General features: G+C 27.0%; 1 protein-coding gene, 1 long non-coding RNA gene and 2 other non-coding genes across 4 annotated transcripts; 3 read left to right on the top strand and 1 right to left on the bottom strand.

The window, feature by feature from the left end:
• Positions 1-602: 602 nt before the first annotated feature.
• LOC112593837 lies at positions 603-764 on the bottom strand. Its single transcript, XR_003114620.1, has one exon. It is a non-coding gene; the product is annotated as a U1 spliceosomal RNA (small nuclear RNA).
• A 2,284-nt stretch (positions 765-3,048) lies between these two features.
• On the top strand, positions 3,049-3,211 carry LOC112593836. The gene has a single exon (XR_003114619.1). It is a non-coding gene; the product is annotated as a U1 spliceosomal RNA (small nuclear RNA).
• Positions 3,212-11,876: 8,665 nt separating this feature from the next.
• LOC112593789 lies at positions 11,877-12,883 on the top strand. Its single transcript, XR_003114610.1, has 3 exons — positions 11,877-12,265; positions 12,580-12,652; positions 12,745-12,883. It is a non-coding gene; the product is annotated as an uncharacterized LOC112593789 (long non-coding RNA).
• Positions 12,884-20,931: 8,048 nt separating this feature from the next.
• Positions 20,932-25,484, top strand: LOC112593775. Its single transcript, XM_025338318.1, has 3 exons — positions 20,932-21,040; positions 21,452-21,645; positions 24,202-25,484. The coding sequence occupies exons 1-3, from the start codon at positions 21,020-21,022 to the stop codon at positions 25,190-25,192; spliced, it is 1,206 nt and encodes a 401-aa protein (XP_025194103.1). The 5' UTR covers positions 20,932-21,019; the 3' UTR covers positions 25,193-25,484.
• Positions 25,485-25,871: the final 387 nt, after the last annotated feature.

Genomic DNA, 25,871 nt, shown 5'->3' with positions numbered 1-25,871 from the left:
CGCCCGCCGTCATAAGTACGATGCTGGGTACGCGCGGCATACTTACAATTACTATTTACGTTAAGTGATGTTGCCTAGATGGTAATTAAAAAAATAATTAATGACAAACTTCAACTTAACCGGGTTAAATTAGGGTTTTACTCCGTATTAACTTTTGTAGTTAAATGTATTGTCCGGGAACTATAAGTTTAACGTTGCTAACTAAAGTTAATTTTTTTTAGTAACTCGCACCACACCTCGAACTCCTTTTTGTTCACTACAATTAACTGTCGCTGAAGATTTCGGAAAAATTTTTGTTAATACACTAATAGCGTTTGATTTGATGATGGACGTGTAAAACGCTATACTTAAAAATAAAAGACCATAATATTCATAATCTGCTATTGAAAAAGAAAAACGTGTCATAAGTGGACGTGTACTATAGCGTTTCATTTCATGTAATGCTAGTCGAGAAAATTTATAATCTGGTCGGTGTTTTACTGAAAACGAAGATTTCCCTTCAAATACGTATAATATTATTTGTAAGTAAAAACTAAAAATGATGATATATCTCTAACAAGTGGTAGACAGTATATTATACTAATTTTCACATATGAGAATAGGTGGGACGCGCGAACGCGATCCCCGCTACCAAAAATTACGCGTCCGAGGTATTCGCATTAGGAATACTCGCAGGGGTCAACCAGCCCGGTGTGCAATGGGCAAGTCTCGTCCTGGAGGAACCGCCTCGTTGATCACGGTTAACCTCGACGCCAAGTAAGTATGCCGCGCGTACCCAATAACGTCGTACTTATGACGGCGGGCTTCCGCGCGACCGTTGCGGAAGCGCACAGTACACCGTTTACGACATAACACGCAGCCGACGGTTTCCGATCCTACCATTGCCGTTCGAGACATACTTCCGATATTTATTTGCAAATTTTGGGAGGTTGGCTGTACGTCGAACGCGTTCTTTCGGCCCGGAATTCCGGCCACGGCCCGTCGGCCACCCGCGTCTCAAAACGATCGTGTTCGTCCGCGCCATCTACCGGCCACGATTGTCGAGTTCCCGACAGCCGTTCCTCGATGACAGGTCTCGTTATTAGTCCGCCAAATCGTTGTGATCGTTTTCACCATCGCGACCGCGACACGACGATTTACACATCGGAATAATATTTTGGTTTATCAATGTAATATTCATTGTTAGTGTGTTATAATTCATTAGTAAACATTTGTAGAAATCGACGACGTGACTTGTTCAGTTCATATTGTTTTTTTAAAATCATTATCTAATTATCTAGTAAGGTTTGCTGTAAAAATCAGACAAGTCAGTTGAAACTTTTATAATGTGACTTTTTTAATGTTAAACTTATTTAAAACTTAGAGTTCTATGAAAAATACAGGACGCTGTTAGTTAGTCTATGTTCTGTACACGTTTTATAAATATGCATTGGACTTGAACCGACATGGACTAAAGAATATATCTGTTTTTTTCTCACAATTATTATTTTTTTGTTTTCTACGCAAACATTATTTATATTCGTTAAAATACAAAAATATATTTCACACTTAAATTGTAAAATATATGCATATTACTTTTTTTTATTTTTATTACCTATTATTTTCAATAAACATCAGATAAATCCGAGCTTATCTAATCAGCCAGATAAATCCATTAATTATAAAAACAATTATTTTATATAATACACTAATTTATATTGATTTTTATAGAACGTTCTTCTGTTTTATTTTGTGAAAAAATATATTCTTAAAAAAAACGGATTTGTCTGGTCGTTTAAATTTTATTGTCAAATCGTGGCAATCGTGCGCACAAGAGAAACAGCTATCCTTCTTGTTTGTGAGCTAGACTTTTTTCTTTAATTCAAGTATTTTTTCCAAATATAAGATAATCTTGAACCATGATTGATATTAATAAGTTTTCTTTATAGAGACAATAGCAATTAACAAGCATTATGATACCAAATACCCTGTCTCCCCTTCTCCATTCAATAGAGGTACGCCTAGGTTTGCAGTTTTTTACATTATGGTTGATGAGGAATATACAACACTTGCCTTGCAATTGTGAATGTTGTAATATTTTCGACTTGTGCGGATCAATATGATCGAGTTAGGTAAATATGAATAATTAGTGGTTATAAGGTGTTAGATAATAAAATTACAAGGTAGTATTATCGCGTAAGATATTTTGTTGGTACTTTATATGGGCGGGGAAGTATTATGAAATTGAAAGTATTTGCGGAGATTTGAGAATGTCATGGAATTAAATTTCCAAATTTTATAATAATTATGTTACAAGCATAACTTCACAAGAATTACTATTATAATAATTGCTATCGTATTAACCGTGAAGAATAATTCTTGTTAATATTAATATTATATTGAAACATACCAGATTTATTCGATTTCAATCGAAGTGGAAAATGTGAATTAATTAATTACATACATTTCAGTAAAATATTACCTAAATAATAAACATTTTTCATTGCAAATTTCTTTAATAGATAAAGTTATCTGAAAAACGTTTTCCTTGGACTCTGATTTTCTACACTGTTGCTAGATGGCTACACAATATACGTAAAATACGTCTATCGTCTACCGAATGATGTCTTTGTGGTGACTTGTTGACGTACGCGCAAATCGTTTCAAACTCAACCACACGTCGCCTTACCGGTATAGTATGATATCGAGTATCCAGAACTTGCGATTTAGTCAAGCCAAGTCGTTTGTCGTGGCGTATTCAATAATTATGAAGCGTTTTGTGTAGTTTTATTCGTTGCAAAAATTAGCCGCTAGATAGCGCTTCTATTAGTAATCGTTTATAACTGATCGGCGGCCGACAATCAATGACCCTAAAATATGAACTTCTGGCCTCAAAAATTAAGTTTTTTAGACGTTTTAACGTTAAGAGTTAATCACTTAAATTATTGAAGATCGTAACGGGACGGTGGATAGTACAACGGTGTGTATATGGTGGACGTGTTTTGAGCGTCTACACATGTCGATAGGATGTTGGATGGCATATAACAACTGCCAGCAATCGGAACTAGCATACTTACCTGGCGTGGAGGTCAACCGTGATCAATTAGGCGGTTCCTCCAGGGTGAGGCCCGGTCATTGCACACCGATTGGGTTGACCCCTGCGAGTATCCCTAATGTGGATACCTCGGACGCATAATTTTTGGTAGCTGGGACTGCGTTCGCGCCGTCCCTTACATTTTACTTAAATTGATATTTTTATATTTTGTAACGTCTCTTTTTAGGTGTAGGGCGAGTGGAATGTTCCATCATGTGGAACTATATTTCGCACTCGTCGTACATACCGTAACTTCTAGTAAAAGGTATTGTAGTGATATGTATAACTTATTGGAATTATGTCAAATTTAAAACTCAATTTCTCTCTCTCCATACCTAGAGAGTGTAAGAAAAGTAATAATTCAGTAATTTTTATAAATTTCTAGAGTATAAGAGTATATTATAATACGTATATAATATTTTTGAAGGTTAAATAGAAATCAAAGAATGTTAGTTATTTTAAAAGTATGAATTTACTTTAAAAAATTAATAAATCTATAGCATCTATAATATTCATTATACTTCTATTTTAACTTTCACCTTAAAAAAGTAAAATATTTTCAACAAGTAGATATTTTTTTATTATTTTCTATTAATTATTCGTTTTATAGTAAAAATTCGCAAAAACGATTACTGAAGTCTAATTAACGCGCATTGTTTGTTATGCATTGTGCGTTGGTATGATATTTGCATAATGCACTAACAAACGTGCGTGCAATAAATGAAAAATCGTCGCACGCTACACACAGCGTCTGGGACCCTGTTCTCGAGAGTATACAATAAATTTCGAAAGTAAGTTAAATAATTCTAAAATAGCGGAATAAAAAAATATAATTAAGTGTACGGAATAAATAATTTATGGAAGATAGAGTCACGATTTACTAAATTGCATCATATTTCATAGTGTATAGATTTATTGTAAAATTAAACAAAAGAATTTTAAAATTTATTTCTTGATACATGACAGTATGTTAAAATAGTATTCATTATTCAAGCGGTGTTTTATAAAATAATAAAATATACTTTGACTTTTGAGGATAAAGAATCATTGGACTTTTTGAGTCCTTACAAAATTACGATTGATAAAATTGTTGGTATAAAACACATTGACTACATAAAAGAAAGTATATTGTCATAAATCGTATTATTATAATAAGTATAGTCTTATAACTTATAAGTTAAAATAATCAGTACTATTAACATTTAATTTTTTTACTTCTATAGAAGGCGATTCTTTTTGTTTAACAAAAGTATTTCTACACGAATGAAAAATTGTAAAGTAGTATAAAATATATGTATATTCATTTTTTTAAAAATTGTTATTATTTTAATTATAAATATACTACTCTGTTAATACAATTTAATACGCCTCTATATAATATACACATGTTTATTATTATCGACTTGAATTTGGACATTTAATTATTCTTAAACTTGTTGATGACTGAATATATTTTTTAGATGACTGCAAATGAGATATATAGTGTGTATAGCGGATTCCGTATAATGTGGGCTCCGGTTAATATGGGCAAAACGGTCTAGTCCCAATTTCAATGCATACCAACAAGGTTAAAAAGAATCACATAACATGGGCACTTGGTTTGGTTTATGTGGGCAATTTTTATTTTATCATAGCGTTAGAATATACACAAGGGGGTAACGAGGGTAGTCCATCTAATAAACTTGCAGCATATGCCACTTTTTTAAGCCAGATCCACACTAAATAGCTTAAACAACGAGAAATTACAATTTTTGCATACCTTCCACACCCAAAATGTAATTTTATTTTGTATGTTATATTTAGTTTTATTTATGTAGTAATTTAACATTTATTTTTCAATTGCACGATTCACGTGTACAAAATGAAAACTTTTTTGATATCATAATTTTTTTTTTAAACTAATTTCAGTTTTTATGGGCATCCGCTTATATGGGCAAACAGGGCTGGTTTCAATGTGCCCATATTAAGTGGAATCCACTGTATATAGTTGTGCGTGAAAGAAATTAGAAAAATAATCGTGGTAAAGATTAAAATCGTAATTTTAATTATTCAATAGTACAGGACCATGCTTACAATTCATATTTTCATTACCTGCTATTTACTGCTTTATAGGCCGAGTTTACAATAAAAAAAGTAAACGCAAGCTAAATTTTAATTTACCCAGGAAAATAACAACAATATTTTAAATACGATAAATTAATTATTTCATATATTTAAAGATTTAAAAGGATTTAAATATAAGTTAAGTATTACTTCGTGACCTGAATGCATTATTAAATGTAAATAGAAAAAAATTGTAGTGAATGGATATGTACTTTAAATTGCCTATATTAAGATCCGAGTATAATGCAAGTAACTATAATCATAGATGGCGTTATATATTTCATATTAAAAATAATATTATCTCATTTATTAATATAGCCTATAATCAAATAATAATATTATTGGTGTTATATTATATTATAATATATGTATACAATATTTTATATTTTAAAATTAATGACTATTATATATTTATATATATATTATAAAAGATTTGCAAGTGTAGATTTGGGTAGAAAATGTATAGATATTATTATGATATCTACAAATTATTTTAATAAATTATAAAATAATTCATTTAATACGTACAATTTTTATTTAAAGAAAAAAAAAAAAAACAAATTGTTGAATTATTTAAAGTAAAACAGGGTGGTTCCTATTAGAACAACAGAACTTTTGTCATTACAGAAGACTTTTAAAATTATACAAAAAATTTCAAGTATCCAAAAATATAGTGTTTAATTTAATTTTTGAGGTGTTAGTAAACAATTTTCTCCACAAACTATTTAAATACTATAAAATATATAAATTTGTAACCTACTTACTTATTTTTTTAAAATAACAGATTGTAAATATATTTTAATAAATAAAAAAAAAATAAATACATTTTTTGATGACATATACAAAAATAAAATAATGTAAAACTTTAAACTAATACATTCATTGCTCCGATAGAAAATCACAGTAATATTCAGTCGTTAGGTAGGCACTTAGTACAATTTGTTATTACTTATTATTCGTACATATATTAAAATACTAATTTAGTTCAAAACTTTAAAAACATTCAAAATAATACGAAAATTGATTAATATATAATGTATTATATAACCGTAAATTAAATAGGCATTAATAGATAGTATAGGTACTATATAATAGTGAAATTTACATTTTAAGAAACAAATCCGTACATTTTAAATAATAATAATAAAAAAATTAAAACAATTTGACTAATTATAAACTATCATAATGTTGCTAATGTCAGTATTTAGCTTCACGATATCGCAAATCCTTAGTATAAAATACTTAATATTTAATAACATATTTCACGGTCCGCAGTATAAAAATCGGTTACACTGGCAATATATTTTTATTTATTCACTTATATTTCTTTTGTATAGGTACCACCCAAATTCGATACGAGAGTCACGGATTTGGTAGTGCAGATATAGTGGCCTTGTTGTATGAGATTAGCGGGAAAAAACCATTAATCTAATGTGCCCCGGCGGCAGCCCTATGGTTGGTGACTAGTGCAGTCTGCTGGCGTTCGTATGTGCAGTGTATATAACCGACATTATCGCACAGCGCGTCGTTTTTTTTTCGATCACGACATAGCCGTCATTAGTAAATCGTATATATATATGTACAATAAAATGTGCATTTCGGAATTTCCGACAAACCAGGATAAAAAATAAATAAAAATAAGAAAACTGAGCGTTTTATGATTGGACGTTTTATAAAATTTGTGCTGCGGCGTTCATTTATACGTTTATAGTAGGTAATTATAGTACGCATAACTTATAAAAATATTTTGTAAAATAATTCACAAAATTAATTAAATCATTTATAATAAACGCTGGAATATTTTTATGGAATCGATTCATCAATAATAAAAACCATCTTAACAATTATAATTAAATACTTAATCTGTTAAGTATTAAACATAAATATTTTCAATTATTTTACGTTTGTAGACACTAGGCTGTTTGATAAAAATAACAGATTATCTTAATCGCTAAGTAAAAGCCATACAACAAATGTATAGAAAACATAAAAATTCAAAATTTCAAACAATAGTCTATAATTATATTTTATTCTTTATTTGATCCAATGCAAACCAACAATATTAAAATACATAAAATATCGTTAATATTATTTGTCCTGGATCTTTGCCGGATCTTTACTTTTGCGCTGAATAATATTTAGACGTTTCATGTATTCAAATAAATTATTTTTATTATTCATTTTTTTACGAAATGTATGATAAAAATATCGTAGGTATAGTGCAAAATATAATTTATTTAATTATAATATTGTAAATTAATCAAAAATGTTAAAACAGTTTGTTGTGATGAATACAAAAAAAATGTAGGATTTCTTTGCACAACATATTTTATTGGTTTTTAATTTGGACAATTTTAGATTTTGTGCGATGATCACTTTTATAATTTTTTAGTAACAGTAGTATAAGTCGTAAATATGTCGCTTATTTTACTTATTTCATAAAATTTTCAATAAATTAATTTTTAACTTAAAGCAAGAACAAATAAATATACTTTTGTGCAATATGATATTTATTTTTTTTTTGGTTATGATATAATATCGATTAAATAGTTAAAATATGCCGCAAAGTACGCTTTAAACAATAAAACATACTTGGTTAACATGATTTTAATAATAATGTCTAAAGAACTTAATGGTATGAATTATGAATAGTCGATAACCGGTTGAATAGTAGATTTTTTTAAATGTTATAAGTTGTAAACGGCGACATCGTTAATACATGTATGTTAATGGAATGCTAATTGCAAGTTGTACTAAAATGTGAAAACAGAAAATTATTATACGAGGTAAAACGCATATCTTTAATATTACTGACTTGATAGGTAAACATGACGAATTTGTACATTTATATTTTTATTTCATTCATATTGACAAATGTACCATGCAATTACACCAAATAGAAAATTCCAATAGGTACTATACATTTATGATTATTATAGTGATTAGTGATTATTAATCACTTATTAGTAGACACTATAGACGGCCAGATAGATACTATACTAATTAATAGCTGTTAGTCAACTGTTATATGACTAGTTGCTATACTACGTTCAGTTGTGGTTTGAGTACAGTGAGTAGTTACAATTGGTGTTTATTAATATTGGATTGAACATAGTTAAAAATTACCGAATTCTGTATATTATGTATATTAGTTTTATACTCTGTTGCAGGCTTTGCACCACCTCACCAAATAATACCAGTGTCGTTTTCGGAGCCCAATGCAGAATTTTTCGGGACCCCATATGTATTAATTTATTAATTATTGATAAATATCTATATTTTTTTTTTCCAAAGTACTTACTTTATTTTTTTATAATTCTGTACCATCATCGATCGTCATCGACGATAAATAATTTTACAAATGTATTGCATGTAACTGTATATATATATATATATATATATATACAATTCGCATACTACTGGGACAAAATTATTATGTTTATTTATAAATAAAAGTGATATTTTTATTACATAATATTGTGTACATAGATCGTGAATTTTCTTTATTTTTAAAATAATAATAATAAAATAAGAACAATTAGTAAATACATCAATTTTTCATTGTTTAATAAGTAGATGTCAAGAAAAAAAAATTGTAAATAATTAGTTAAAACTATAGAACCTTATAATTAATCAAGAACTTAAACCTAATCTAATAATTTAAATATAAAAAAAACCCAACTTTTTCAATATTTTTTACTACTCATAAAATAATTATTTAAAAAAAGAAAAAAATTGCATCAGCAAGATTGTAAAAATTTCAAAGTTTAACTAGATGATCTGTTCAAGATATATTTTTGCAAATATATGAGTTTCAAAAATGTATTAGCAAGTCTATCATCAATAATCAATATTACCAATCTAAATTTCAATATGGCTTGGTATAAAATAAAAATATTTTACTTATAATCTGCATTGATACAAAATTACTTAACTTATCTTAATACTTTACTTAAATAAAACTCAAAGACTAACGGAGACACATTACCAAATAATTCACATGTATTAATGATATACTAATGTTGATTCCATTTCAAATATTTGTAAATAGTTAAATCCATATAATTTTAGGAGCTATGGATAAATTTTCACATTATCTTTCATTGTGAAAATTATAATTATTAATAAAAATATAAATAATTAAAATATAGAAAATCAATTAGCTTATAAATTAAATAGGTTTAATTTTAACTAGTAATTTTTGATAAAAATGTATTACAGCCTATTGTTTATAATTTATTAGTTAAATTTCATACTGTATCTATATATACTTTAGATTTTAGAAATTATACTTGAAAGCTGTTATATAATTATTATTTATTATGAGATATTTTTTGCTAATTTGTTTCAATTAAATTGGCATTTCAAATATTGCATATCTTTATTACATTGTCTATATAAATAGGTATTATACATGCCTATATATAAAAAAATTATTATTATTATTTATAATCATTCATTTTGACATCTTTGAATTAGTTGAATAAGTAATAACTTATTATTCTGATTGTAGTTTATACTTCTATGTTCTGTATGATAGCAAGGTAGTTTACAGTGTAAGATTGAAATCACGATCCGAATTTAATGATAAAATATTACAAAATATTTGTTAAAAATATTCATTTAGTAATTTATGACTTGTATTACAGAAGCGTTTCAAACTTTCAAACAGTATGATTATATATATATAAATAGATTATATCACCAAGTTTTAAATATACTAACTACTCTTATAATACCACGAAAATATTTTTTTATTAATAGTAAATTAGATTTAAACTGAAATTTTTTTTAAATTCTTGATCTTAAATCATAATTCTTTATGAATATATATGCTATATGCATAAACTATTATTTCATAATTATTTTAGAAAAAGTAAGATTGAATTAGATATTTTTTACTAAGAAAATCTTGAAAAAAAAAATGAAATTTTAAAGAATTGAAAAAAATATTTATTTTAGTATAATATTTAATAATACAATACATTATACAGTAAAACATGTTCTGTACGGAATTTCATGGGACCGAAAAAAATTTCTGTTTTAAGCAGGTTTCTATGTAACTGAATAAAAAGGAAATTTTCGTATTATAGAGTTACAATATTCTGCACGATTAAGATTTAAGGTTATAAAATTTTCCGGCCAATAATAAAAATTAGAATGTTGAAAATTAATAAAATATATTATAGGTTATCATAAGTTTTAATTTTTATTAAATGATTACATAATATACATTAATTAGATATTTCAAATTGATGATATATTTCAATTCCAAAATTTGAAGAATATAATATTTAGTAGGTATTAATCATATTATAATATAATAAAATAATGTAAGCAGATTAAAATACAATTAAAAATTTCAGAATTTGTATAAAGTTTTGTCCAGGTTTTTTCTTTAATAGTTAACAACTTTTTTTTATAACTTTCATTTTTTCATTTAAAGTTAAACAAATCTTTGAAGACATTGTGAGAATAAGTAAGACGAGACAAAAAACGGAAAACTACGACTATAATACGTGTGACAATAATGAGCAATGATGATATAGATTCAAGATAAAATGTAGTTATCTATCGACACGTATTAATATTGCTGGCCTTAATAATTGTTTGATAACAAAATAAATGTAGGTATCAAAAATATTTTTGTTCATTTTATGATATGTTTTTCTGTTTGTTAAAGATATATAAAATTTATGGAACCAAAAAAAAGCTTATCATTTATGTTAGACGGGCTCCGTTTTATCAAGGGTTTAATCCTATGTTAAATTATAGAAATATGTTAATGGATCATAAATCATAATAAATTTCCGCACAGAACAGGATTCCGTCTTAACAAGGGTCCGTATAAGATAAATTTTACTGTACTTATACAATTTATTTGAAACAATTCAAATCATAATATTACTAAATAATAAAAATATAACAATACTTTATACTATTAAGTATCAATAGTTATTTGTATTTTGTAATTATCATTAAACCTAGTAAATTACGTGTACATCAAGAAATATTTGTCTTGTTAAAAATTTCGATTATAATAATTTATAAACGCGTATTTTTACCACTTTAGTAATACTAAACTATTTAATAAATGTAAAATATAGCTAAATGTAAGAATTTTTTTTTTTTTAATTTAATTAGATTAAAAATGTCTATAATTGTATAGAAAGATGAAGTAGCTGGTAAATCACGATTAAGTTAAAAAACAATGTATGTTATTTTTGTAATTTAAGCTCAGAAGACTAACTTATTTGTAATTGATATTAAGAGTGGGTGCTTATGTTAATAATTTTATTATTGCAATTTATTAGTATAAGTTTTGAAATATATATTAGTACTTGCCACCTACTTATAACTATGCAAAACTCTGAAAATTCACAACCTTGGTGTTTTATACATATTATAGTTCAATTTTAATAAAAATAAACGATGTAGTTGATTTCTCAGCATATTATATACGTAAATATGTTCTGTAAAATTCTACGCGTACCATAATGTTTTTGTCGTTAGTTGAAAGTAGGAACTACAAATAATATATACATACATACATACATACATACATATATACATACATACATATATATATATATATATATATATATATTATATGCAGTATTGTCGTGTTGTATTCGAGCTCTCAGTTAATATGTTTCTTCAATCGTACGATAACGTTTAGTGAAGCGAATTTTCTGTCGGCAATAATATACGTAGGTAGTCTGCAGTAGTTTATATCGGTTACTACTATAGCTAAGTTTTTAATTCCCAAGTATTTGTACGTACTCGTGTATTGCTGCAGCGCGTACACGATGTCACGTTCTGCCGCAATATTTATTGGTACCTCATAGTGGACTCGATCGAACACAATGTAATGTGTATACACATTATGTGCGCTTATTTATTTGGTTCGATTTTGCTCGTCGGCTGTATTATAATGTGCTGTACGACATGCTACTAAACTGAAACGATCTTTTCTCGGTTTGATTTGGTTTGGTGCGTGCGGGAAGAGCGGATATAAATTAATCACTACTAACGGCTGCAGTGTTTATGGTCGGACATGTTCGTATAATATAATACATAACAATATATGTAAGTATATGACGCGCGTACAGCGTAGGCGAACGTAACCGGATTGATTTACTTTTGCTTTTTATAGAAGCTTACATTTTTTTTTTATGTATCGTTAGAGGATACCTAATACTCGCATGCATAGTCTTTATTATTATTTTTTTTTTTTTATCAAATAATAAAATTCGGGCTAGGCCGGTTTTTTTTGTTTTCAAACCGACCGGTACATATATTGTCAGAACAAATATTATTATTATTATTATTATTTTTTTTTTTAATGATATATTGTGTATAATATCGTATGTTAATAAGTACACGCGTGTGTTTCTATTAAGCTGAACCGTGCACGCCATATCCGACGATTAAACATTTTTAACTGCAGTTTGCACGATGGTCGGAGTTGATGACGTATGTTTATTATAAATTATAATATATATCATATACGTTATATTTAAATACTAAAAAACATAGTAATATCGTATGTATATAATATATTATAGGGCTGGATAGATAATCTTCACGAACTGACCTTCGAGTGGACCAAATCGTTTTTTCCAGCATTCAGCGGACACGCTGGAATATAATATATATACCTATAGATTATGGGAACTGAAATATGCTCAGATTTCGTCTATGCAATGTTTAGTAAGTAATTATATGCTGTGTAGTGTTTAGTATGCTTTTTAATGCTGTCGTGCATCGCACATTGGTCTATTTGTACTGATTCTAAAATAATGGTGGTTAAAAAACTACTGTATCACGAAAAAGAGGAATTGTGTATAGGTTATTTTTTATAATAAAATATTGTGACTGGTCAAATTATAATGATTATTGTGGTTTTATTTCAGAACAATAATTTCATAAAAAAAAGTGTTAAAACAAAAAATAATACACATCTGGTAACATATATACGTTATATATTACACTTATTGAAATATACTTTATTTTAGAATTGACTAAAGTCCCTCAAAAATATTAAGGTTGAACTCCTACAATTATGTATGGTAAATTGTTTGTCAATGCTTTACTTTCTCATCCTTAATTACTTCATAATTTAATCATTCTATCGCTATATATATATATGTAATATGACTTTATTAATCATGATAAATTCAAAGTAGATATTTGAACGCTAAAATTTTATGAAACATTATACACGGATGAATACTGAATATGCCACTGATGTTATCATCATAGCATTATTTTAGTATTCGTAGTTTCGGTGTTTTATTGTTATTTAGTGTTATGTGAAACATGTTTATAGTTACGAGTTTATTCGTGTTAACATTATTATTCTTTTTTACATAACTACATATATAATTAAGTGTATTTTTGTATAATGCACAAGTTCGAGTGTATGGCACGACGAGTTGAGTTCATATTTAAAAATAAATTATAATCGTTAAAATATTTTATCGATGTGCACATGTGGTTAACTATACGTATGTTTGTTTTTATTATGATAAGCTTAAATAAAATATATCACAACTATTCAACTAAGTGATAACATTATTTAAATTAGTTAAATAACGGCAATATAGATTTACATAAATTTAAAATATTTATTCAAACGGCATTTATTCGATAAATATGTATGATGATCTATATAATATAATGCAGAATATATTATTCAAGTTGGATAATAATGATAGGATAAAATACCGACATTAAACGTACATGTTATCATGCGTAATACTTAATAGTAATAAACTAATAAAACTTACAGAATTAAAGAATATTGTAATAGCGTTAATACAAATGTCATTTATCATTATTATGTTTACTTAGATATAATATACAAGAACACTTTTAGTAACCTAACGCAGCTGTTTCAAAAAAAAAAAAATTTAATTTATTTTAAGTTACATATTATGCTAACGATTAATCCATGAATAAATAACCTTATTTATGCTTTACGAATAATTATAATATTATTAAATACGTATAACTATACTACGATCCACGGTTAGATAACCTGGTTAATTAAACATGTTATTTTAAACATGGTTATTCATTTTTTAATTTGAGTTTAAAAAAATTATAAAAGCTCAAATATGATTTATGTTTTAGGTTTGTCTTTTTAAAGTTTAAAGTTCATACGAATGTTATTGTAACAACGTAACTATTTTGAAATTGCACGAAAAAACATCGGGGTAGTATAAATACACTGTTAGTGTATAGTGTTCTAAAGTTGGTAGTTTCTTTCTTATACAATCAAATTGATTAAATATATAAATACATTACATATGTTAAACATACAAAAAATATATAGTTAACAATATTAAACCAACAACGTCCAGTAACTATCAAGCAGCGAATACTCGTACTGCGAATATTAATATAATTTTATTTATAATAATAACATGAAACTAACAGATACCTTGTAACCGTTGTTATCATCACATTCTATTTCAGAATTTATGTTGAAATATTCCTCGTTTATACTACCGTTGGTGATAACTATTAAGTTAAAAGAGTTAGATTTAAATTAATTCACAATTATTATTGATTGTAGCTGTTTAAAAAATTTAACGTTTAACGCGTTTACATAATTTAATAAACTCGTATATTATATATTTATATGCTATTTGTATTTGCATATAATTATTAAACTAGGTACATATACTTGTTTATCTAGACATTTATCTTCATATGATAATATATTATATTAACACAGTTATTTTAAATTATAGGCCACGATTATGAAATGCTGTATTGGTTATTACTTATTACAGCTATTTTTCAGTATTATAGCCTATTGGAAAAAATATAGCTGGCGTAATAAATTAATGTAATATTATGCATTTTCAATTCATTTTAATTTTGTTGCTCCGTTTAATGTTTTATCACATATTTTAATATTCAAAGTATATAATATATCATAGGCGTTTAGTCAAATTAAGGATTACACTAAATTCTAAAGCAAATAATCAGAGAATTTCATTTTTATGCAATCTTACTAAATTCGCCTAGACATTTAGTTAAATGTCTATTTCAAATCAGTTAAATAATAAAAATGAAATATTTTGTATTATTTTAAAAATGTAACTATATTTTTTTATTAGTTATTTATTGCTATACTGAATTATATTTAAATATATAAATAAATATAGGCACTTAATTATTAATTATGTGTGATGATACAAATATAAAAAGATTGTATCATAATTTATAATCAAATATTTTAGTTAATTTGTATTTAATTCAATCACATGTTTTGTATCTTTTTCCTCCCTAACTTCATAATTTTTTAGTTAAAATTAAAAGATTTTAATTTTTCGTATGGTGCAATAACATACCTACCTACTTTAATTTTTTAAATTATAAACTAATTGAACTTTTATTTCTATTTAATAAGAATATTTAGTATTCTTATTATTACACCTAATTATTAATTATCTATATTTATTTATATTTTTAAAATTTTAAATAATAGTACTGAAAAATATAAAATTAAATATAATATACCTACATATTTTATACACAAATAAATAATACATAGTTTTTTTTTTTTTTGTAAAGAATAGCAATAAATAATAAATAAAAAAATATAGTTCAATTTTTAAAATAATTCAAAATATTCATTTTTATTATTTACTTGACCTAAAGTAGATATTTAGTTAATTAAATGACTAGGTGACCAGTAAAATTGAATAAAAATTAAATTTTCTGACTATATTTTGCCTATGCATTTAGTAAAATACCTAATTTGGCTATACGCTTATAAAATATTAATGATGTATAACGTTTAATATTAATTTTTTATTATTTACATTTTATATTTAAGTTATACAGAATACATTTGTATCTTCTGATTGTCAGCATAAATTAAATATGATTAAGAATATTTTAATTTTTAAACATTTACAATTTTAGTGTTTTATGGTTGTTATATTCAATACTCGTTTTATATATACAGCGATGTTAAAAAGTTTCTTTTTTGTTGCAAATTTATTATTTTGTATTATTTCTTACTGTATTACGACGAAGTACATAGTATCTAGTGCCTATCTATTATTTAAGCGTTAGATAATACGATTTTTTCAGTTTTAAAATAATTTTACTATACTTAGATAAATTATATATGTATTCAATATTATAGGCACAATACAATTATATATCATAAACTTAACTTATAATATAAATATTATGATTTATATTATTTTGAATTTGAATTTTAATTTATAGCTTTGGTTTAGCGTTACTATATTAATTTTCCTATGTCTATATTAATTTTTTTAATTTGTGTTCATAATTTCGAAACTCCTTTGGTCATGATTAGTTTACAAGTAGGTGTGTTACGCATCGTTTATATTACAAATTAAAATGTATCCTTGTATGTTGTACCTTTATTAAAATTCGTATTTAGAACATCACGACCATGAGAACGATTTTGATTTAGATGTAATTATGTAGGTAGTAGTTCCAATTTTAACTGGTATAGGCATAAGTCTTAAACGTGAAACGAAAAATTCGATTTAAGTGATATGATATTATACTGTATAGGTTAAATATTAAAGAGATTTTAAGAACAACGAAAACAGTTATGATTCGGATATATTTTGAACACTTACTCATAAAATAAATTAAAGATGCCACTCAAAATATGTTAATAATTTATAAATGTCAAAACAATAATGGATTTTGTGCGTTTCGCGATTGGAATACGAATATTAGATGTAGGTACCTATAGTAGCGTTATTATTGCTCATACGCAGAAAAAGACTAATTCTAGTTTTTTTCGCATAATACGAGTATGGAGTATATTTTATTTTCGATTTGCATAATTCTTATGAGAAACTCGCGGGTAATGGATATTCGGTGTAGCAGAATTCAATAACCCGACGGTCGATGTTCTAATTGTACATCGGGTGCATAGTAATATTGCACTGCGAGATTGCAGTTGCTATTTATATGACGGGCGACTGGACGTATCTCGACTCGTTCTGAAACTTCAACCATTGACGTCTAGTTTTTAAGTACCTATTTATAGACAGTATTATAGACTATAGTGAATGCTATAATATTCACGTAGGTGATATACAGTACACAATATGAAATGCTAGTTTGCGTACACAGAATATAGGTAGGTAAGTCATGTATTACGTGATAAAAAATGGATGGTAATTAGTCGCACTTATTCAAAGTCTAAATTAATAATAATTGACGTGGTAATACATGTAAACATCATCTGTCGTGCACCCGTGTAACCCAAGTTATTCTCCCCCGCCGTCTGTTGCGTCATAAGGTGGCGGCGGTATTCTTCGATAATAATATAATAATAATGTTATGAACGCGCGTAGGCTGTCCAAACACTACTTGAAAGTACCTACACGAATGATAGACACGGACGTAGTTTGTATATTACATATTATAGTTTTTCTCGATCTGATTATGAGATTTGATTATTATTATTATTTTACAGAAGACCTCAAGGACAACAACAACGTTGGTTTTAATTTTTACCTACAAATATATTTATGTATTATACACGCTCATAGGTATAGGTGCATAACGTCATAAAATTACCAATATACCATTATTACGCGTCGGATATGCGTAGTCCTAAATTAGGGGGTTTATCGAGTTAACATGTCAAAGGGGCAAACAATTGTTGCGCATAAGTAATTTGGGGTTTTTAATATTCATAATATTATTATATAATCTAAGCTTAACTGGAAACTATTTTTGTTAGAAAATATTATTTATGATGGAAATCGTTGAACCCAAGGTAGTTTTGAGTCTTAACTATGTTTTATCTTGTAATCTTAAATTTTGAGTAGCTTACAAATTTTAATTTAAAATATTTCGGGGAAAAAATAACATATTTCGTTTAGAATTTAAATGTTATTGCTAAATATATATTTTGTACTATAGAAAATTGAATTTATTACAAACGCATTTTGTCATTGGTCAGTCAGAAAATTAGTTATTTCTCATGAAGAATTTATTTTTTTTGGAAATAATATATCTATCTAATGTATTACCTAACACCAAATCTATTAAAATAAGTATAATGATGGAATTAAGTTATTTGTTGTGAATTGACAGTCACGAATTAAACTTGTACATTTAAAATTAAATCAATATTTTTTCTAAAATAAATTTTAATGATTAATAAATACAGAATTTTTGTAATATACATTGAGTTTTAGTACGAAACAAGTTTAAAATAATAGTTTTATATAAATCAAATGATTTAGTTTATTTTTTGTTACTTACGATAATTATTGCAGAGCGCAGACTGCAAGATAACTGTTTAAATAACTACGATCTTATAGTATTCACTTAAAGACTATAGGGTATAACGTAAATTGTTATAATTTATTCTAAACAGTTATATCATTTAAATATATATATAACTATATATGATATACTATATAGTACATTATTACGTAGTTATAATGCATATTTGTTCAGTTATTGACACTGGCTTAAGTATTACTCGTGTCTCTTGTCATGTATCTATTGTTAAACTTCATAATATCAATAGTTAGTAATGAATATAGTACTTTAATAAATACATTATGTAGTGGTTTTGAAGAGGTTCGATCACTATCAAATGTAGTGGTATGAAACTAAAGTTTTATAACTATTTTATTGCAATGAAAAAAAAAAAAATGAAATTTTTAAGAACCTATGTCAAAAGAATTGTTTTAATTTATATTTACTCTAATCGATTTTTAATTAAAAAATGGATAATCTTAAATCAAATATTAGACATTATAGGTAACGTAAATATTAATAATTAATAAATAATTATACTTTTTATAGAACAATTTTTAGTATTATTAATTTTATTGCATTGAATGATATTATATAATAAAACAGATAAATTGTAATATAAAATATAATTTATTTTTTCATTTAAACAAAATAATTATTAAATATTTTAATTTAGAATTGATATACATGACAAAAGATGTTTAATGTATAGTACTATTTATTATTTAATCATCTTAACTCTCTCTCAACTTGATAGCAACTCAAACTGACCAATTATGTTCGCGAGTTATACGGATAAATATAATGATATAAAGAGCCAAAATATATTAAATATATTATAAATGTATAGAAAAAGAATTTAAATTCATGATAATAATAATAATAAAATTTTAATTTTATTAATAAGATGTGAGCCATGACGAGAGCCGCAATTTGGCCGCCCCCGGTATTTAGGAACTAACGCACCTATTGGGTTTTTCATGTTAGAGCTTGTATATTATTATATGTAACCGTTTACCTGCTGTTTTGTGTGGGAGCTTACCAAATCTTAAGCGTCTGCCCTACCAAAAATACGCCTCTGTGTGGTTTTTTTTTCAAATCAAACAAGACTATTTTATAATTCAGTAAAAATATATTTATATGTATTTAATTAATATTTTAAAAGTTTATCTAATATGATTTAGATTTTATAACGTTTGTTGAGAAAAACATTATAAAACATTGTATAATTGGTAGTTATTAAAAAATACAAAGATTAATGAGTATTCTACATTTAAAATTAATTATCGTAGTTGAGTTTGAGCATAGATACTAGTTTCGATAGTAAATTCTCATCATCTTTATTATTTATAATCAATAACTAATAATTATGTTTAGCTAAATGTATAGTTCAAAAATCGTTATCCTTATTATAGCTCCTGACTATTAAAATATTTTACAAACAATTGTTTTTTAATGTGCAAATAAAAAAAAAAAATGAGCTTTAATTGAATAATATAAGTCATAAGATAATGAGAGTATGCGACTAAAATCATTTTGAGATTTATCAATTTTAATGCAATGAATATAATAATAAAACAGATGTGTAATAAGTCTATTCGTTTTGCATCGTCATTATATTAAGCAAATCAGGTCGTCACGTTATTTTAAATGCGCGGTACTTCTTCTAAGAATATAAACGATGATGATGATGATGATAGGAGTGAGTTTTAACGTAACGTATGTGCTTGTGGTAATAAAAAAGAAAAAATATGTTTTAATAAGTGGATATTACGATACGATTTCTATAATTGTAGATCGACGCTTGAGGCGATTAATTTTGAACGTTAAATTTTGTAAATAAACGATTTAATATTACACAAGATTAGGTAAAAAATAATATAATTATTACGTTGGATTTCTAAAACCGTTGAAAAATATAATGTTATTGTTATCAGATGGTAAGTATCAAAAATTGAGAGCTATGCACTATTGTACATTATTTATGAAATATACAAAGTAAAAGTAATTGATTTAATGTCAAGACAAAATATTGTAGATATCTCTTAAATTTTAATTAAAAAACTGGCACGTTTCGTGTAAAACAATAATTTACTGCAATGTATTAGTACCTGCATTATTTTACGCGTTCCTATATATCAAAAAAAAAAAACACTCAAAACGGACGTGGTACATACTGTGGATCATCGACGATTACCAGTTTTTCTTATAATAACCGCCTCAGGATTAAGATATATGATTTCGGCGTCTTGTGGGCAACAAGAATCGAATGTCGTTAACCTCTGGGTTGGATGCGGCTGCATAGTTATTGCATAATACCCACATGTTTCTATATTATATTTCCTACTTCTACCGGCTAAAATAATGCATCGCGATAGGCCTAAGTATTTATCGAAGGAAGTGGTTCTACCCTACCTACTCCAGGTACTCGGATATAACATGAACTTGTAACCTAACCTTGGCCATGAGTTTACATAAATAGGCTCGAGCAGAAGAAAGTAAAAACAATAATCTTTCTCTCACAGTTCTAAAGTGGTTCTAAAATATAATATGAAAACTATGGAGCTTCTGGTCAGTAATATTTTTCAACTTTAATAATTTTATGTTTATTAATATTATCTTTATGAGTAAAATGTGTTTTTGATTTTCGTTTGGACATTTTACGTTAAAATTACTAATAATTTAAATTTTAAACAATGATAAAAGTTTCATTAATTTATATTAGGTCTTTTTCATCATTTAATACTACAATATTCTTAATTTTTAAATTTATTTTGAACTCATAATTAATTTGAAGTTTCAACGTTAGTTATAATAATTGTACCATTTTTTATAAGATAATCAACATCTGATAATAATGTTTATAAAATTAAGTCATATGGGTGTAACTTATAAATAATAATAGTTTATAATCGTATTATATGTATATTTTAAATTATATTCATTGTATAACATTCATTTTAGAGTTTAATTTACTTTCAGAAATATACCTTGATGAGTTTGTTCGTGACGTGTTTGTCAGTGGCGGCTGATCCATTAAAACAAAAACCACAGGCATTGAATTCTATACCTGCTAAAAATTTTCAACAGCAAGTAGCTAATGAATTAAAGCCAGATTTTGTACCAATATACCTATATTCTAGAGAAAATTCAGTGGACGGTGATTATAACTTCAAGTGAGATTTCAATATTAATTATATGGTTTTATACATACCACAGTTAATAAATTAAAAATATGCAATTTTTCTTGGCCCTGTACTAATTATTTTATACCATTCATTTGATTTATTGCTTGTTGAACGTTATAAAAATATAAGTTTACATGGGTTATAATGATGTTATAGAGACAGTAAAAATATTTGCATTATTTTTCTCTATTTTATACATGTTATTAATTTAGTTATAAAAACAATTTTTGCTTTTCTTTATTGTACATTTTTTTTTATTAAACTTACAGATTATAATTTAAAGTATTGAAAATATAAAATATGTTAGCAAAAATATAAAAAGAATTATAAAGTCATAAAATATGATATTACTTAACATTGTTTATTGATTATTTTTCTATAAATAGTAAAAAAATCTTAAAATCACAAAAAAATATACAAATATTTAAGCCTTGCAAAAGTATCTATTTAAATCTTAGAATTTTTAAAACCATTTTATATCTCTAGAGAATTACGATAGCGTGGAAAATAAGTTATAATTACGTGTTATACAATTTATATGTTACAATTGATCAGATGAAATAAAAATTAAAACATGAGTATTGAAAAATCGTATAACTAAATATGAACGAGGAATTGTTTTTTTATCTTGGGATTTTATGGTTACGATTTAAGATAAATCAAATTAGCTAATATTAGTTATTTTTCATGATATTATGATAAAATGGAAAATAATAACTTTAAAATGTATTTTAAAATATATTTTTCGTAATAACAGTTTCGTAACTTTGAAAACCCATTACTACTATATTAGTATTTCTACATAATAAATTTTGTATTTCGTTTTAGTTATATTTGTATAAGTTTAAATTGTTTAAATTTTGAATCGATTAATTTTTATTAAGTAGTAATATTAATTAAGTTCTATGTATTTGAGTTGATAACTTGGAAATACCTTATAAGTAATGGAATTTAGACTTAGCATTAATAATCAGTTAAGTATAAGTATATACTATATAGAATATTATATAAATAAAAAAAAATAGTGAATAGATTGAACAGCATGTTTAAAAAGTTATAACCATTTTTAATTTTGCTAATTTGATTGATGTGAATTATATCTATCGATATAGTACTCTAAAATATAAGGTTAGTATGTCAAAAGTATGTAATGAAAAACAAGTTATCTAATAAATAATGAAATGATGATAAATTTATTGTACAAAGGTTATAAAAAACAGATTCCAAGTATAACATTATTGTACCCATATATTATAAAAATAAGTTATTGATTGTTTGAATCCGTGTGATTTGTTCATTTAATAAATAAAATTCATATCTTCATTAAATTTTAATTCATCAATATTGATTTTTTACAGTCAACTCTTTATTTAATATGGTTTTAGAAATTTAAGGTAATATTTATTCAAACAATTTATTTTTTTGGATAAAATTGATAAAAATCGAATCTTTCGTCTTTTTCTTTAAATCCTATGGTAAAATCAGAATTTATATTTCTTGTTATTTTAATTATAAAACTACTAACAATATTGTTTGTATGCGTGTATGTATATTCTAACTCCAATAAATATAAAAATATAAATAGCTACAGTAAAACGTATACAGTTAACCGAAAAAGTAAACAACTTCTTATGATATATAAAGAGAATGATTAGATAAATAGTAACAATGATGAATAATTATGTAATGATTATTTACATTGTTCAATGGTTATTGAGGTTATTCACTAAAACACAATAGATGTTTCATTATACATTTGTATCGTGTTTTTTTTTTTATCATTATTTTTGCCCACAAGATGTTTATAAAAATAAAACATATAAATTATGTACCTAAAAATTATACACAATTTATATATTTTTGCTTCAATAGATTTATTTTTAAATTTAAGCCAAGATTTTCATTTTGACGTTTTTAACATGCATTTTGAACCACTTTGCGTTGTTTATTTAAGTTTAAAATATCACTACCTATATTGATTACTGCATCTGAATATTATTTTAAATTTAGTTAAACTAATTAAACATGTTAGTTAGTCAATTATAAACATGATTAAAGTGTATCTACCAGTAAATATGAAAAAATATTATGTACTTACTAGTTACCTTGGCAATATTTCTGAGACTTGGCCTATAATGTTAGTCGTTTATGACAAGTGTCCAAGAAAATTAATGAGACATATTAAAAACGAGTTTTTATTGAATACTAGGTAGGTACTGCAGTTATATTTAATTCCCATCATTTGTAGCAGGAATCAGGAGATACTCTATCTCAACCTAAAAGTATTCATTTTTTTTTTTTATTTATCGCATGTAAATACATCTTAACACGGTTGTCTGTATTTGTATCCACGAGATTGCAAAATATCTGTAATCACAAGTACATATAATTGTATACGTGTTGATCATTTTATTCTTGCGTGAATGTCGTGTAAAAGATGCATATTATTCGCACAGCATTTAATCGTATTTTAATCTGGTTAATTCGAGTTCGTTTATACATACATGCGTAGTTTATATATATATATTTTTTTTCTATATGCAGATATGAAACCGGAAATGGAATTTTTGCGGAAGAACGTGGTGTTATGTTGAACAAAGGAACGGAAAACGAAGCAAATTCGGTGGTTGGCTCGTACAAGTACGTCTCGCCCGAAGGCGTACCAATAGAAGTTACGTACACGGCAGGAGTGGACGGGTTCCGAGCGTACGGTGCACATCTGCCTGTAAGCCCACCAGCAGCGTCAAACCTGCCCAAAAGTTTTGCATTCAAGAACGTCGCCCAGACGGCTCCCTTTGCCCGACCACAGTTCAAGACAGACAGTTCCGATTCGTCGAGTTACGGTAGACAAGTGTTTTTGGATGATCAGCGTAAAACGCCGTTGGAGCCGGTCCAAGTGCATCTGGATCAGCCACAAGTGCCACCAACGGTCGAACAGGTTGGCGCGGGCCAAACAGCCAATGACGTGGCGGAACAGTCGCAGAACGTGTTGTTCGTGGGTAGAGATCCGACGGAAAAACCAGTGGAGACGATCGTCCGCGCAACAGTAGCGACGGCCGACCAATCGCAGAGTCCGTTGGCCGGTAATGTCCAAGACTATTACCAACAGCCCCGCGGTCAACCCGTTCCGGAACTGCAGTCGCGGCCTGCACCGCAGCCGTCCGTCGTACAGAGGTTCGAACCACCCAGATTGGTTGCGCCGTCCGTCGTGCCCGTCTTGCAGACGGTGCCCCAGACCGTACAGACTCAGCCAAGAGTCGTGCCGGTGTTGCAAAGGCTGGTGCCCGGAGGATATCAGCAACAGCAGCAGCAGCAGCAGCAGCAGTTGCAGTTAAATCAGTTTAACGCAAGACCGATGGTACAGCAACCGCCTTTCAATCAGCAGCAACCGCCTTTCAACCAGCAGCAACGTCCCGGACCTTTACGTCAGTTCAGCATAGAGCCCCAGCAGATGTGGTACATGCCAAACAACCCACAAGGACGGTACTTTCAAATGCCCCCTATGCAGCGAACACTGGGACCGCCTAAGTACTAGTCGTCGTTAGCAAGTTCACCGGCACCTGGTCGAACTTCACTTATTTTAAGATCTTTTTGCATTTTTTTGCGCATCAACTTTCCGCGGACGATCTACTAATACAATAATATATAATTATTCTATAATATAATATATACGTAAATTTAATATCGATGAGTTGTGCAGTATTGTGTGCATAATGATTTAGACGATGAATGTTGTATCATGTATTTATTCGTGTGAAAATAGAAATTTAACATAAATCAATAAATTCGATCACTTCACGCGTGATCAATGGGTACTTGAATACTTACATCCAACTCTTTTCTATATACTTACCTGCTACGCAACGTGTTGATGACGAGTACATAATAATAGAGATCTGACTGAAAAAAATGTTAAGACTCAATGGAGTGGGCATCACGCCTTTCTAAGATGTAGGTACCTATCTAAGGCGTGCCCGTTAATTGTATAATATTATTTTATTATTATATCCATTTTGTTAATTATTTATTAACACGAGTTACATATTATAGCCATAGCAGGTGAACCGTACCTATATCGGGCTATATAATGTATACAATACCTGAACATGACCTTTCTTTTAACCTTCTTAATCATGAAAATTAATGTTAAATATCAAAACATTTTTTTTATGATTTAAATTCATTAAAAGCTCACTTTTTTAAAAATAGGTAAA

Source organism: Melanaphis sacchari, unplaced genomic scaffold (assembly GCF_002803265.2).
Source record: "Melanaphis sacchari strain LSU unplaced genomic scaffold, SCAv2.0 Contig20_pilon_pilon, whole genome shotgun sequence".
NCBI classification, from domain to species: Eukaryota; Metazoa; Arthropoda; class Insecta; order Hemiptera; family Aphididae; genus Melanaphis; species Melanaphis sacchari.
The sequence above is the reverse complement of the archived record's forward strand: the minus strand, read 5'-3'. Positions and strand labels throughout refer to the sequence as shown.